Source organism: Littorina saxatilis, linkage group LG9 (genome assembly GCF_037325665.1).
Source record: "Littorina saxatilis isolate snail1 linkage group LG9, US_GU_Lsax_2.0, whole genome shotgun sequence".
NCBI lineage: Eukaryota > Metazoa > Mollusca > Gastropoda > Littorinimorpha > Littorinidae > Littorina > Littorina saxatilis.
This window is the reverse complement of record NC_090253.1, coordinates 37,066,805-37,083,504: the sequence shown is the minus strand read 5'-3', so window position 1 is coordinate 37,083,504 and position 16,700 is coordinate 37,066,805. Positions and strand designations below refer to the sequence as shown.

Here is a 16,700-nt window from a genome sequence, read left to right as displayed (position 1 = left end):
CCATGTTTTATTCATTCGCTCGAAACGCCCTTTTATTTTTAGGGGATCTAAAGCGGGGTAGGCAGGAGGGACTTTACTATGTGAATTGGGTAAGTATATTAATCAAATGAAAATTTATTACTAAAATTTTCTATTAAATTACATATCTTATCCCAATTCACATATAGCAGATTGCTAATTAAGGTGGTGGTGTGCTCACCTATGAGCTAGGCAACAATTGCCCTGCTGCTACCATCGCTGGTAGCGCCTTGGTACCGTCCTGCCGCGCACTGGAAATGTCGCGCAGGTAATAGTTGATAAAAACATCCTCCGATCTCCAGTAGGCAGAATGGAGGACCTCAGATAATCTTCCTGATCTTAGCACAGCTAAGGAGGATGCCCAGGATCTTGCCTCATGCGTCCTTGCCGATGTTAGAGGGAGAACTGACTGTGCCACCACTCATATGCTTGTTTGATCAGTGTTGAGACCCATTTAGCGAGAGTTACCTTAGAGATGTCTTTGTCTCTAGCCGTATTCAGAGATAAGAAAAGAAGCTTCTGCTGTTTAGCTCTGATAGGAGCCGTGCGGGACAGATAACTGTTAAGAGCTCGAACTGGGCAGTTAGACAAATCGGGGTCTCCTGGCGCCAGAATTTTGCTAAGAGGAAGAATTCTGATTATAGGGGAAATTTAATCAGGCTTCTGGTTTTTGGCTAGGAAATCCGACCTAAAACGTAAAGAAATAGAACCATCTTTTTCAAAAGCTATATCTCTAGATAACCCTGAGAGAGCATGAATTTCACTGCCTCTTCTTGCGGTGGCCAAAAGAACAAGCAAAAGTGTCTTACGGGTAAGATTAACTAGGCTTGCTGATTGCAACGGTTCAAAATCTTGCGATCTTAAGAACTCTGGAATAAGGAAGAGATCCCATGCAAAAACTGGGGCTCTGGTTCTAGCAAAACCTATCGACGCACCTTTTAGGACACTTTCGATAACACCGCTGAGGTTAATGTTGTGACCTAACTGCCTCAGCGTAGCCGATATAGCAGACCGCCTAACTCGAAGAGACCAGGGGGAGCTGCCGTGAGCTGCTAACCATGACAAGTGATTAGCTACCTGCATTGAACGCGGGGAGACAGAATTGACCTGATTCTCTGCACACCATTTAACCAAATCTGTCCAATGTGAAGCGTACACTGAGCTCGTAGAATTCCTGTGCGCTTTTTGAACCAAATCCAGTGTCCTATCCGAGGCGCCCGACCGATGCAGGGATCTTCTCACAGTCTCCATGCGTGAAGGAGCAGGGACTGTGGGTTCTCGTGCTGAATGCCGGTGCGTGGTTGCAGTAATTCTCCCTTTTCCAGGTTTAGAGGAATGGGAGGACCTTCTGCTAAGCGAAGGAGATCCGAAAACCAATGCTGACTCGACCACATTGGAACGACTAGAATCAGGGATGGTCGTTCCAACTCTGCTTTCCTCAGCACTTTTCCAAGAAGTTGGAATGGTGGGAAAGCATAAGCCGTGAGTCCTGTCCAGTCGACTTCCAGTGCATTCACTTTCCAGGCTTCCGGGTCTGGAAACGGGGATATGAATACTGGTAGCCACCTTGAGAACCGGGTTGCGAAAAGATCGACTATCGGCTTGTCTACCTGCACCCATAGCCGCTGGAGAGCGTGGTGGGTGATCGTCCACTCCGTGTGGAGTACTTTCGAGGATCGACTGAGCGAGTCTGCCAAATCATTCAGTTTTCCCGGCAGATGTTTTGCTGATAACATGATCTGATGCTGGTGACACCACTTCAGAATTTGGCATGCTTTGAGTGAAAGCGTGTGAGAGCGGGAACCGCCCTGCCTGTTTATGTAGGCTGCAACTGTGGTATTGTCTGTATGAAGACGAACATGTTTGCCTGCCACCAGCGATAGAAAGCTCTGGAGACCGCGGGCTACAGCCTCTAACTCGAGCACATTGATGTGTGAGAGGGCTTTACCTGTTGTCCACGTGCCTGAGGCTGTGTGGTGAGAAAGATGAGCACCCCAGCCTGATAGGGAAGCGTCTGTGAACAAATCTCTGGGGGAGGGGGAGTGATGAGAACTCCCTGTGAAATCCATGGTTTTAGCCACTGCTCTGTGGTCTGTTGAAACCAGCTTTCTAACTGAACAGAGACATGCCATCCCTGGGAGGAGGGGTTCCAAATCAAACTCAAAGCTGCCTGAAATGGCCTCTTGTGCACTCTCCCCAAAGGGACAAGTGTGGCCACGGATTCCATTTGACCGAGCACTGAAGCCAGCGCCTTGACCGGAGCTTGCTTCTGTGACGCTAAAGATTTCACCAGATTTTGCACTTTGTCGATCCTCCTCTGTGAGGGGCGGACTGACCAATCTACCGTATCGAACCTCATTCCCAGGTAAGTGAAGGTCTGGGATGGCGTAAGTTCTGATATGGTTTGATTTACCGAGAAACCCAACTCGTCGGCTTGACACAGAACGAGCCGAGTATGGGCGCTGCACGCTTCTCGATCCTGATGAAGGATAAGCCAGTCGTCGAGGTAAGCTCTGAGTCGTACGCCCTGCTGCCTGACTAGGGCGCACAGTTGGCGTACCACCATCGTGAAAATCCAAGGAGCAAGAGATAGGCCGAAGGGAAGGGCCCTGAATTGGAACAGTTTCTCTCCCCACCGAAATCTCAGCCATTTCCGGTCTGATGGGTGAATGAGGATGTGAAAATATGCGTCTGTCAGGTCGATCGACGTTACCCAGTCTCCCTGCCTGAGTGCGTCTCTGACTGACGCTGGTGTCTCCATTGTGAACTTGATTTGTCTCAGAAATCTGTTCAGAGGAGACAAGTCTAAAACCGGGCGCCAGCCCCCTGAAGCCTTCGGTACCACGAAAATTCTCCCGTAGAAACCTGGGGAGTTGTGGCCCGTTACTTCGTCTATTGCTTCCTTCTGTATCAGAGACAAGACTTCTGCTTGTATCGCCGTCTTTGCTTCCAGTTTGACGGGAAACTTGAACAACGGTGGAACTCTGGTTAAGGGAGCCTTCCCCTCCTTCCAGAGTAGTCTGAACCCCGAACGCACTATACCCACTATCCACTGACTGTTTACCTTTAGCAACCAAAGTGTAAGGGCCCGTGACAGGCCGCCTGCCACCAAAGGCGTGGTGGTTGCATGGGCTAGTGGTTCGGGGACGCATCATTGGGGGTGTGCTTTGCGTCCCGACCCCCTTGAATTGCCGAAAGACGGCTTCTTCTTAGGGTAAGGCACGCCTCTTCCCCGTCCTCGTGAAGAAGAGCTGGCTTGTGCTGACCTGCCCCTATTCGCCGAAAAGGCGGAAGGTTTAGGCGGTCCGTAGCTCTTGCTCCGAGGCTTAGGAAAGCCGTGTTGCGCTATCTTGGCTATAGCCAAATCCTGATCGTCGCGGGTTTGCTTGTGGAGCGCGTCGAGCAACGGCTGTCCCAACAAGGCACCCTCCGTGAAAGGGGATAACTTGAGAGCCTCAAGTGTGGCTTTATCTTGGATCCTGGAACCCGAGAGAAACGCTGACCTGCGCATGTGCACGGCATGTGCATAAAGATGCGCAGAAAGACGCATTTGTTCGGCTGAAACTTTGGCCAAAGTTGCGAGCAACGTCGGAACATCCTTTTCGTTCGTGTCCTGTCGAAACTCAAATGGTTCTAGGGACGTAGCGATAGAACGGGAGAGAGACCTGAGAAGTGTTTCTGAAAGAGACGCTAACTCCAATTTGTATCTCCCTGTTTCTTCCAAAGCTACAAGGGCTGACTCTGTATAAGGAACAGATCTGTCCTTATTGTAGCCATCCTCTCTGAGCGTCACTAATTCCGGTGTTATCGAAAGTGGCGCTCGTGGAAGAGAAAAAGTGTCTATCAGATTATGAGGCATAGCGTTCAACCCGAACTTCCGGCCAGCAGCTTGCCCGACGTAAGTGGTTGGCTGTGCGGAGACCAGCCACGGCTGTGCCAACTCCGGTGCCTGACTGTGCGCTGTTAGGAGAGGCACTGTGTCCAAAGGCACATATTCCGGCCGGGAATTCTTAGCCAAAATCTTAGACATTTCGTACGCCACTGAGGGAGATTCACGAAACTTAAAAGTTTGTGTTTGTCCCTGTGTTGAGCGAAAATCTCTGACAGCGGAAGGTGGTGGTGCAGTCAAACTTGCTGCTGAAACCACACCTTCCTCAAAGTATCGAGAAGCTACCTGTGCTGCCAATGCTACCACATGGGAAAGCTTGTCTGGTAGCCAGAAATTGGGATCTTCGTCTGTAGCGGAAGCCCCGTATTCCGATTCTCCTTCCGGAAATTCACCGCCATCTTGACTACAATCGTCATAGGCAGTGTCAACCGGAAGAGAGGTAACGTGAGAGGCATGTCCTCTGCTCGTATCCTCTCCTGAGAATACTTCCTGCCCCCTGGGCGGAAGTGAGGAGCGCTGTGCCGAGGATGCTTTCGTCGAGCAAACCGGCACTTGCGTGTCTCCCGTTGTAAGTACAGGCCCCTGCAGGTCGCGTTGCCAGCAAGTCTCCTGTCTTACAACATCTTCCTGCCCCCTGGGCGGAAGTGTAGACCGCTGTACCGATGTTGCTTCCGTATAGCAAACTGGCACTCGCGTGTCTTCCGTTTTGAGTACAGGCCCCTGCAGGTCGCGTTGCCAGCAAGCCTCCTGTCTCTTAACGGCTTCCTGCCCCCGTGGCGGAAGTGTGGACCGCTGTACCGATGTTGCATCCGTATAGCAAACCGGTACTTGCGTGTCTCCTGATCCAAGTACAGGCCCCTGCAGGTCGCGTCGCCAGCAAGCCTCCTGTCTTATCACGGCTTCCTGCCCGGCGCCGGGCGGAAGTAGGGAACGCCCGTGCGTATCTCCCTGTGGGACAGTCACAGTACCTTTATTGGAGCTGCTGAATCCGGAAGTGGAAGCATGGTGAGGGGAACTCTTTCCGTCTTCACCGGAATGTTGTTCAGCGTGAACGTCGGCCGACGTTACAGTGGCTGACGGCGCTACCTTAACCCTCGACCGTGAACGAGCGTCTTCCGCTCTTGCTTGAAGGGAGAGCAAATGTTCGCTCGCCGAGCGCAATTCTGACGAAAACATGCATCTCATTTGATCGCTAAATGTTGCAAACATTGCTGACAAATCTTCCTTCTCTGATGCTATGCTAGTCTTAACCGGCGCTGTCTTGCATTCTTGCTTCAGCGCAGGCATTAACGGACTCTTAGGATTGTCAATTTCTACCGTGAAAGTATTCTGAGAAACTGGCTCGAACACAGTAACTGTAGGTTTAGAACCCTTGGGCTTCTTAGCCGCTTTCTTAGACGGAGACTCTGTATTTGCTACCTGTCTAGAGCTGGGTTTCTTCTTCCCACTGTCCGCCATACTGGCGTTAGTCTTGCAGACGAAAGTAAACAAAGACTAACTCGTGGCAAACGAAAGCAAATACAACGAAGAAAATGGAAAAATCTCACCCAATCTCAGCTAGAAGCTAAGATACAGACGAAAACCAGGGTAAGTCTGCCAAAAAAGCAGTGGGCTAAAAAATAGCCCGAGCGTAATCCAAAACACGTCCTTAGACGCTATCGCTGAAGAGTAGAATGAATAAAACATGGCGGCGAGAACACGCGTGCGCAATGCATGTTGGGAGGTAACCTTGACCTGGCGTTGTCATGTGACCGTCAAGGCCGTTCTATTTTTAGGGTTACTTTTCCCCCTTACCAGGGTTGAGCGTAGCTTCAGTGTTCTAGCACTAAACTGAAGTAAATTGCTATATGTGAATTGGGATAAGATATGTAATTTAATTGAAAATTTAGTACAGGTCCAAATGACCTTGCTCTGTCCGTTTCTTAGGAAAATGCATGGTCAAAAGACCTCCTATATGTCAAAACTATCAAACGGTCAACCAATGAGAGCAATGAGTCAGATACAAAAATGTGCATCAGTGACGGAAGACTTGATAACCTCAGAAAAACACTGAATGTTGGATCCTGATTTATGTCAAAGGAGCAAGAGAGAAAAATACTATGGGAGTAAAATCTGAGGAAGTTAGGTCTCATAGGAGAATAATTTCTAAATGGTCAATTGACAGAGCTTATACATTTACAGCACCAAAAATGTCTCAAAAAGGAGAACATTTAAATCAGAATGTCTTCAAACAAAGGTTCAATTGCAGTCAAATCTTCTCCACACTTAGGCCATTTCTGAGCATTTATCTTGTGGATTTACTTTTTCATGAATGTGTTTTTTTCTTCTATTTTCAATTTTTTGGACAGTCTTTTTGTAAAGGTATTCATCTTGTGGATTTACTCAGGGTCCCCACTGGTTTTTAGAAACAAAATTCCATGACTTTTCCATGACTTTCCATGAGCCTCAATAACATTTTCCATGACTAGATCCACAGGTCGCCATTTCCAAACACGCAAACTTTTTACGTCTTGTCACTGCCAGTTTTGACACTGGCTTGCTTTGCACTGAATTTGAGTCATTTTCTACGCAGTGTCTCTTCGACAAGCAAGTCAAGCATTTGCTACGCAATCAGATTATCGGTAATGTTTGCTGGTCCTGTCATTTCACTAAACTGGACCAGCCACTGTTTGTATCCATCTGCACTTTCGTAAATTCCGTTTCGTAACCGTCACTGTGACTTGACGAACTGTCATTTTTTTCACCGCGATACACAGTTCATTGCGAAGATCTTCCTCGGTAATTCGTTCCAATTCCGCATACTTTTTGTTGTCAAGAAACAACTCGAAAGAAAGTTTCAAACTCATCATCCTCCATCTTGCTTGTCGAAGCGCTAAAGTACTTTATCGATGCAAAAACAAAAGCAGAAAACTTCGACGAAACCGACTCAAATGCAGCGCAGACGACACGACGAGATAACGGAAGGAAGTGAGCCTCGCTTTGGCTCAAGTGCCGTTAAAAATACCGTTATTTTCGTATGCAAATACGAACGAGAAGTTGGTCATACGAACAAGCCTTGTGCTGGCGACGCAAATCGCTGCTGGCTGGCAAAGGGGGGGGGGGGGGGGGGGGAATGGCTGGGCAACGAAAATCGCCGCTGGCGTGCTAATTGGTTAATTTTTCTTCCTTTCTTATTTTTGTTAAATTCCATGACTTTCCATGACTTGAATTGAAATTCCATGACTTTCCAGGCCTGGAAAATCAAAAATCAAATTCCATGACTTTCCAGGTTTTCCATGACCTGTACGAACCCTGTTTACTGTCTTGTTATCTTTTTTATTCTTTCTTGATTTTTTCGGATTTTTTAAATTTTTTTTAAAGATATCAGAAACATTTTAGACACAACTTTTAACAAAGACCTGAAACCAAAGCAGATATGAAACTACACAATTCCCTTTTTCTTCTAACAAAACTACAACACTACCAACCAGTCTCTTGCCTCAAAGCACTGAACAGACTTTCAGCATTACAACAGTACGGTGGAACCCCCCTTTAAAGACCCAAAAAATGTGAGAAAATCGGGTCTGAAAAAGGAGGGGGTCTTAAAATGGGGGTAAATTTACACAGGTTATGAACAGAAAGTCTGAGAAAACAAGGTCTTAAAATGGGGGTACATTTAATAATAATAATAATAATAATAATGGACATTTGCTATAGCGCATAATCATATGTATGCTCAATGCGCTTTACAATATTAATTTCTGCCGTGTGAGATGGAATTTTTTACACAATATATCACGCATTCACATCGGCCAGCAAACCTCAAGCCTATTAGGGCGAGCATTCACCTTTCACGGCCTTTATTCTAAGTCACACGGGTATTTGGTGGACATTTTTATCTATGCCTATACAATTTTGCCAGGAAAGACCCTTTTGTCAATCGTGGGATCTTTAACGTGCACACCCCAATGTAGTGTACACGAAGGGACCTCGGTTTTTCGTCTCATCCGAAAGACTAGCACTTGAACCCACCACATAGGTTAGGAAAGGGGGGGAGAAAATTGCTAACGCCCTGACCCAGGGTCGAACTCGCAACCTCTCGCTTCCGAGGCAAGTGCGTTTACCACTCGCCCACCCAGTCCTTACAGAGGTTCTGGACAGAAAGTCTGAGAAAACAAGGTCTTAAAATACAGAGTCTTAAAAGGTGGGTTCCACTGTACATGACATCAGCGCTACCATACCGGTGCTACAGAGTCATTCCTGAGAGCAGTGTTGTAGAGCAGTTCTTTCCTGATCACCTCCTTGGACAGCAACAGCGGTGACTTGGTGGCGATGACGCACACACCATGGTACCACTCGGGGGGCCACAGGCCTGAAAAGGACAGTGTCATGCATTAGGATAAGGACATGGTATCATATAGTCCTGTGAGGTTATCCTCATGGAAATTCAGCTTGCTTTCACCCAGGGGAAAGTGAAATGCAATATAGTACGTTGCTACCGCTACCCATTTTTAAAAAAATTGTATTTCCTTTTTTGCGTGTGTTCGTGTTTCCAAGCCCTGAAACTTTTGTTGAGAACTTGGGATCTTTGCACACGAGGGTGTTCAGACACTGAGGAGAATCTACACAAAGCTGACTGGGAAATTAATCCCTTGCCGAATGTTGGGGTCGAACGCACGGGGATACCAACAAACAGGTTTAAAAGCCAGCGCCACAACCACTGAGCCCCCCCCCCCCTCCCCCGCCCTGTTAGATATCTATGGTTTGCACATGAGGTACAAATTACTTTTAACATGTTTGCTGATCACTGCTTGATAGCCACTGTTAGTTTTTACATGTTTTGCATTCAAAACGACCTTATTAGATGAATATTTACATCCATGTTCAGGCATTTGCTGACATTGTTCAACTGTATGACCATAGAGATGGCCCAAGAGAGGGGTCCGGTAGCTCAGTTGATAGAGCACTTGACTTGTGATCAGCGGGTCACAGGTTCGAATCCAGGCGTGGACAGACACTGGTCAACTTTATGTGTTATGACTCGATCCCAGCCCGGATTCTAATCCGTGACCCGTGAATCACATGTCCAATGCTTTGCCAACTGAGCTACCGGGCCAAGATTGTCAAAAAACATCAGCTCACCCGAGTCTTCATCAGTGAAGCCCATGACCACAGAATACTGCCAGAAGTCTCGGAACAGCTTGTGGAGACGTCGGTTGGGGTTGCTGATTGGTGGCAGGCGGCGCATCAACACCGCAATCACAGGGATCAGAACGCCCAGGTTGCCTGCTGTGCTCGACGCCTGCAATCATCGTAAGAGTGTCATTATTCATTCATCATGCTGGAGTGGGAATCTTTCAAAATGCAAGATTAAAATGAAGACTTGCAAGATGCAAGTGAGTATGAAAGTTGCTTGTTTATTTAAATGCTTGTTATTCTCTCAGGTGCCAGGAGAATGGGCCTGAATAACTCTCCATTACACAAAAAGAGGACACAACAGGAAACCAGGTTTGGTATGTTCTTCTGTTCTTCATCAATATTTCGGCAGTGATAAACTACCTTCTTCAGGATAGTATGATGAAAGTACGGACTCTCACTTACTCTAATGCATTTAGAGCGCTAATTACTTCCCTTAGTTTCTCTGATCTTTCAAAATGCAATTAAACTGCAACAGCTTAGATCTGCGCAAAAGACTTAATTCAAGTTCTTGTGACTCTTCTAATAGAAAATGTAAGCACCAACTGCACAGCATATCATGGAAGTTTCTGCAACTGTTCTGACAACAAATATCAGCATCAACTGCAGAGTCAATCAATACTCATAAAGATACAATTGAACATTAGCATTCAGAAAGTATCTAACTGATGCAAGAGCCTATGAACAACCTTTCTTTTTTTCTTTTTTTTTTAAACTGAAATAAGATTTAATTCTCACTGTCTGTGTAGACATGCATGCATGCATGCATGCATGCATTAAACAGAAACTGCCTAAGTGATCTTTCTTTTCTTTTCTTTTTTTCAAAATCAGATCAAATGTGTTTTTCAATGAATGGGGAAAAAACAGTTTTAATAGCCTCTTTTTGTGGGAGCAAATTTTTTACTTTACTTATGATAATTTAATGGCATCAGAACAAAAACAAAACAATCAGTTCATAAAAAAGTAAGGCATTACATTTGGAAGCAAATGCTCTGAATGATCACAATTTCAAACATAAACGAAAGTATCAAAATATTTCACCCACCGAATCAACAAAATCAAAACCAAATTCAATTCTTAACACTCCACAACAAAAGCAAACAAATAACATAAATATAAAGTGGTCTTTACCAACTGTTTCAGAATTTTTATCATAAACACATTCTGAAACAAATTTTAATTCACGTCTGTAAAACCAGTAGAGCTAATTCTGCACATAAAAGCATGGGAGCAAAATGCACACAAAAAAGATATTATTTATCCGTCTGTCAGCCAGTTACTAACGAGATGGGAACAAATTCAAAATCATCACAAAATTGTCTCTTGTTTTTTCTTGACAACACCAAAATAAACTCCTGGCCTCTGGAATCCTCTTTCTTTTTTTTTCCTTCTTTTTTTTCCTCTTCTTTTCAAGTTTACTTACTATAGTCATGAAGTTTGGGGATTTAAATTCTATAACACATAACGCTTGGACAGCATTGGTAAAGAGAAAATTGGTTGCAGGAATGCCAGGGAAAAAATCATCACAAATTTTGAGGAGAGGGAGGACTTTGAAATTCTCTATTTTATCTGAGGCACACAGGAAAGATACAGGAAAAAGGCTGATCAGTTTTAAACTGTTGACTATGAGGGGAGGAGTGGGGGGGGGGAGGGGGATAGGAGAAGAGGGGGGGGGGGAGAATGGGAGGGGGCGGAGAAGGGAAAAGGGGAGGACTTTTAAATTCTCCAGATCTGAGCAACATACAGAAGATAGTGGGATAAAATATCGTAAACATTTCTGACCATGCAGAACAGTTCAGCATAGTACTTCCCGCTCACCTTCATGAGTCCCGACATCTTCTCACTAGCTCTCTTCGCCTCCAGCCCCATCTGGACGAAAAGTTCCAGCAGCCTTGACAGCAGGTCCACCTGTTCCGCTTCCCCGTTCAGGTTGGCCGCAATGTTGGCAAGGGCGTTGATCACCGCTTGAGACACTTGCCTGTGCACAGATCATGTTCATCATACACCGTGCACAGATCATGTACAATTTGAGGAACCCCTCTTTTAAGATGCCGCAACATCTGAGAAAATCAGGTCTTAAAAGGGAGGGGATCAGTCTGAAAACGGAGCTCAATTTAAAGATGTAATGAACAGAAAATCTAGGAAAAAGTGGAGAGGTCTTAAATTGGGGGGAGGGGGTCCATTTTACATTATCTTCTGTGTAACAGATTATGTATCACTCGTTGTTGTCAGACGGGCGCAATGGCCTAGTGGATAAGACGCCGGCCTCCCAAGCGGAAGGTCGTGGGTTTGAATCCCGGCCGCGCCTGGTGGGTTAAGGGTGGAGATTTATCCGATCTCCCAGGTCAACTTATGTGCAAACCTGCAAGTGCCTTAATCATCCCCCTTCATGTGTACATGTAAATACAAGACAAAGTGCGCAGGGAAAAGATCCTGTGATCCAATATGTCATAGTTCGGTGGGTTATAGAAACACAAAAATACCCAGCATGCTTCACCCCGAAAGCGGCATATGGCTGCCTAAATGGCGGGGTTAATACAGTCATACACATAAAAACCCACTTGTGCTTAAAACATGAGTGTACATGGGAGTTTCAGCCCATCAACGAAGAAGAACAGAAGAAGAAATTGTTGTCAGAGAGATCTCCAAGTCCAAGGTGCTGGATGTGAAATCTGTACAGGGGCACCCCCCTATCACTTTTTAACAACTCAAAAATGATTAGAAATCAGGTCTAACAGGGAGGGAGTCTCAAAATAGAGGTCATCTTTCTTTCTTTATTTATTTGGTGTTTAACGTCGTTTTCAACCACGAAAGGTTATATCGTGACGGGGAAAGGGGGGAGATGGGATAGAGCCACTTGTCAAATGTTTCTTGTTCACAAAAGCACTAATCAAAAATTTGCTCCAGGGGCTTGCAACGTAGTACAATATATTACCTTACTGGGAGAATGCAAGTTTCCAGTACAAAGGACTTAACATTTCTTACATACTGCTTGACTAAAATCTTTACAAAAATTGACTATATTCTATACAAGAAACACTTAACAAGGGTAAAAGGAGAAACAGAATCCGTTAGTCGCCTCTTACGACATGCTGGGGAGCATCGGGTAAATTCTTCCCCCTAACCCGCGGGGGGGAGGGGGCATTGGGTAAATTCTTCCCCCTAACCCCTGGGGGGGGGGGGGGGGGGAGCATCGGGTAAATTCTTCCCCCTAACCCGCGGGGGGGGGGGGGGGGGGGGGAGCATCGGGTAAATTCTCCCCCCTAACCCGCGGGGGGGGGAGCATCGGGTAAATTCTTCCCCCTAACCCGCGGGGGGGGGGGGGGGGAGCATCGGGTAAATTCTTCCCCCTAACCCGCGGGGGGGGGAGCATCGGGTAAATTCTTCCCCCTAACCCGCAGGGGGGGGGAGCATCGGGTAAATTCTTCCCCCTAACCGCGGGGGGGGGGGGGGGGGGGGGGGGGGGAGCATCGGGTAAATTTCCCCCCTAACCCGCAGGGGGGGGGGGGGAGCATCGGGTAATTCTTCCCCCTGCGGGTTAGGGGGGGGAGCATCGGGTAATTCTTCCCCCCAACCCGCGGGGGGGGGGGGGGGGGGGGGGGGGGGGGGCATCGGGTAAATTCTTCCCACTAACCTGCGGAGGGGGGGGGGGGGGAGCATCGGGTAAATTCTTCCCCCCTAACCAGCGGGGGGAGGGGGGGGGGGGGAAGCATCGGGTAAATTCTTCCCCCTAACCCGCGGGGGGGATCTGAAAAACTAAGGTCTTAAAAGCCGGTTGCTCTCAAAACAAGGAGTCTTAAATTTCCTCTTTTCAGATTATGTATCAGTAATTATCAAAGAGATTTCCAAGGTCCTGGATGAAACATTTGTACAACGAAAACCCCCGTTGATGACCTCCCTGATTTCTGATTCACCCCCCACCCCCAACCCTTTTTAAGACCTTGTTGGGTTTTTTTAAAGACAGATTTCTTTTCATAACATTTGTAAATTTACCTCCTTTTCAAGACCTGATCATCTCAAGGTTTTTTTTTTAGGTATAAAAAGGCGTAATCCACTGTAAAAGACTGACTATTCATGCACTGAGTTTGGCCAGAGTGTGTTGGGTACAGACGGGAATGCTGGCCAATACATACAACATACTTCTCGTATCAATGTTTAGGCTCCAGGCATCAGTTGCCAGTCACTGATGGATTAAATACTGAAATATCGGACCAATCATTCTGGCTGGGATTCACACAAATGATTCACTTATCCAAAAATGTCACAGACTAACACACTTATAGACGAAGTCCGGAAATAACTGTCAGGTTTTTACGTGTTGTGAAAGAGTTAATACCCTCGCTTTTATGTGAGACAAACAGTGTCGAGGAGCATGTGTGGACTGTTTGTCTCCCTAAAAGCAAGGGTATTCACTCTTTCACAAAGAGGTATTTCCCAACGTCGTCTATTAGAAAAAAAGACATTAATTCTATCATAAATCGGCCAAAAGACCCTGATTCTGGTGTAAAATTAGCCCTTGTGAGTAAATATTTATCCATGGAAGTTGTTTATGCTGCTCTAAAATTGATGACCATTGAGGTTCAGTAACTCAGACTGTGATAATGCCACAGTTGATTTCATTTCAGCCTTGTTTATGAATCTGTATCACAGTGGAACCCCCCTTTTCAAGATTCTCCCCCACCATTAAAGACTTGCCTCCCTTTTAAGACTTTGCTTTTTATATTTAGTCAAGTTTTGACTAAATATTTTAACATCGAGGGGGAATCGAAACGAGGGTCGTGGTGTATGTGCGTGTGTGTGTGTGTCTGTGTGTGTGTGTGTGTGTGTGTGTAGAGCGATTCAGACTAAACTACTGGACCGATCTTTATGAAATTTGACATGAGAGTTCCTGGGTATGAAATCCCCGAACGTTTTTTTCATTTTTCTTTGATGACGTCATATCCGGCTTTTCGTGAAAGTTGAGGCGGCACTGTCACGCCCTCATTTTTCAACCAAATTGGTTGAAATTTTGGTCAAGTAATCTTCGACGAAGCCCGGACTTCGGTATTGCATTTCAGCTTGGTGGCTTAAAAATTAATTAATGACTTTGGTCATTAAAAATCTGAAAATTGTAAAAAAAAATCAAAATTTATAAAACGATCCAAATTTACGTTTATCTTATTCTCCATCATTTGCTGATTCCAAAAACATATAAATATGTTATATTCGGATTAAAAACAAGCTCTGAAAATTAAATATATAAAAATTATTATCAAAATTAAATTGTCCAAATCAATTTAAAAACACTTTCATCTTATTCCTTGTCGGTTCCTGATTCCAAAAACATATAGATATGATATGTTTGGATTAAAAACACGCTCAGAAAGTTAAAACAAAGAGAGGTACAGAAAAGCGTGCTATCCTTCTTAGCGCAACTACTACCCCGCTCTTCTTGTCAATTTCACTGCCTTTGCCATGAGCGGTGGACTGACGATGCTACGAGTATACGGTCTTGCTGAAAAATGGCATTGCGTTCAGTTTCATTCTGTGAGTTCGACAGCTACTTGACTAAATGTTGTATTTTCGCCTTACGCGACTTGTTTTTAATATCTGCAATTATCATTATAATCTCCATTTGAAGACTCTTTTCTATTTAAGATCTGATTTTCTCAGATTATTTGAGGTCTTAAAACGGGGGTTCCACTGTATCTGACGATCATCACAAGGGAAAGAGCAATGATGACTGCATGTGACAGTTGCTTGTACATGTACATGCAACAAAGAAAGTCTACGTAAGTCTCCTTAGTAGGTCTATTTCAAAGGTGGCCGAAAATGTCTGTTGAGGTTTGACATGTGCCTGTTCAAAATATCAACAATGTCAACGTGGAAAATATAAAAATGGAAAAGGAGTCGAACAACAACACAAAGAAAACGGGAAGACTCAGCATGCGCACAGATTGCACCACATGAATCTGCTTTCAACGGCAGAACACAACAATAAACTGTGAAAATCTAAAAATAGAACTAGATCTGAGACGCACTGATACTCTTCCTCTCGGACTGAAACGCATGCAACTCAACTTTAACAAAGAAGAAACAATAACAAAATGTATAAGTCTTTAACAGAAAATACCAAAGCAGCCACTCACTCTGAATAAAGACCTGTACTGCCATAAACATCACTGGAAAAAAGTATGTCAGAAACTTTTGAACAGAAAGCAATGGAGAGATAGTCAGTTTTTCATGCACAGGTGGGCATTTCATTCTCACGGATCTACGCTTGGATTGCATGGCTGTTGAAAATTATCTTTCATTACTCCGCTCTGAAAACTTTAAATCCTGAGTTATGAAGAAATCAACCATCATTTGTCATCTCTGCCTGAATCATTCCTGAGAAGCTGAAATTAAACTCTTTAAAATGTTCTAATCCTCAAAGCCATCAGCCTGAGCATCATGCCATTTTGAAAATGCACATCGGAGGTGTAACAAAATACAACAAGCTTTCAATACTAGTTTATTTTTTTGTATTGGGTTGTTTTTTTAATTATATTTAGTCAAGTTTTGACTAAATATTTTAACATCGAGGGGGAATCGAAACAAGGGTCGTGGTGTATGTGCGTGTGTGCGTGTGTGTGTGCGTGTGTGTGTGTGTGTGTGTGTCTGTGTGTGTGTGTAGAGCGATTCAGACTAAACTACTGGACCGATCTTTATGAAATTTGACATGAGAGTTCCTGGGTATGAAATCCCCGAACGTTTTTTTCATTTTTTTGATAAATGTCTTTGATGACGTCATATCCGGCTTTTCGTGAAAGTTGAGGCGGCACTGTCACGCCCTCATTTTTCAACCAAATTGGTTGAAATTTTAATCAAGTAATCTTCGACGAAGCCCGGACTTCGGTATTGCATTTCAGCTTGGTGGCTTAAAAATTAATTAATGACTTTGGTCATTAAAAATCTGAAAATTGTAAAAAAAAAATAAAAATTTATAAAACGATCCAAATTTACGTTTATCTTATTCTCCATCATTTGCTGATTCCAAAAACATATAAATATGTTATATTCGGATTAAAAACAAGCTCTGAAAATTAAATATATAAAAATTATTATCAAAATTAAATTGTCCAAATCAATTTAAAAACACTTTCATCTTATTCCTTGTCGGTTCCTGATTCCAAAAACATATAGATATGATATGTTTGGATTAAAAACACGCTCAGAAAGTTAAAACAAAGAGAGGTACAGAAAAGCGTGCTATCCTTCTTAGCGCAACTACTACCCCGCTCTTCTTGTCAATTTCACTGCCTTTGCCATGAGCGGTGGACTGACGATGCTACGAGTATACGGTCTTGCTGAAAAATGGCATTGCGTTCAGTTTCATTCTGTGAGTTCGACAGCTACTTGACTAAATATTGTATTTTCGCCTTACGCGACTTGTTATTATTTGCTATTGTGTGTGTGTTGCTGTTCTTTTCTCTTTTTTTGGGGGGTGGGGGCGGGGGGAGGGGTGGGGGTGGAGAGAGGGGTAGTGGGGGTGGGGGGGGGGGGGGAGGGGGGGTATTGTTAGGTATCTTGTAAAAAGAAAGACGAAGGGGCAAATGCAAGATAACGACATATTTGTTTCTACTTTCAGTGGGAAAAC

General features: G+C 44.7%; 1 protein-coding gene across 1 annotated transcript in view; it reads right to left on the bottom strand.

Annotated features, from left to right (window-relative positions):
• LOC138975951 (phosphatidylinositol 4-kinase alpha-like) overlaps positions 1 to 16,700 on the bottom strand; it is a 102,336-nt gene that overhangs the window by 55,061 nt on the left and 30,575 nt on the right. Inside the window, exons 17-19 of the mRNA XM_070348730.1 lie at positions 10,901 to 11,060; positions 9,029 to 9,188; positions 8,128 to 8,258 (exon numbers count right to left, since the gene is read on the bottom strand). Coding sequence (XP_070204831.1) covers positions 8,128 to 8,258; positions 9,029 to 9,188; positions 10,901 to 11,060 — 451 coding nt within the window. The remainder of the gene's footprint in view (positions 1 to 8,127; positions 8,259 to 9,028; positions 9,189 to 10,900; positions 11,061 to 16,700) is intronic.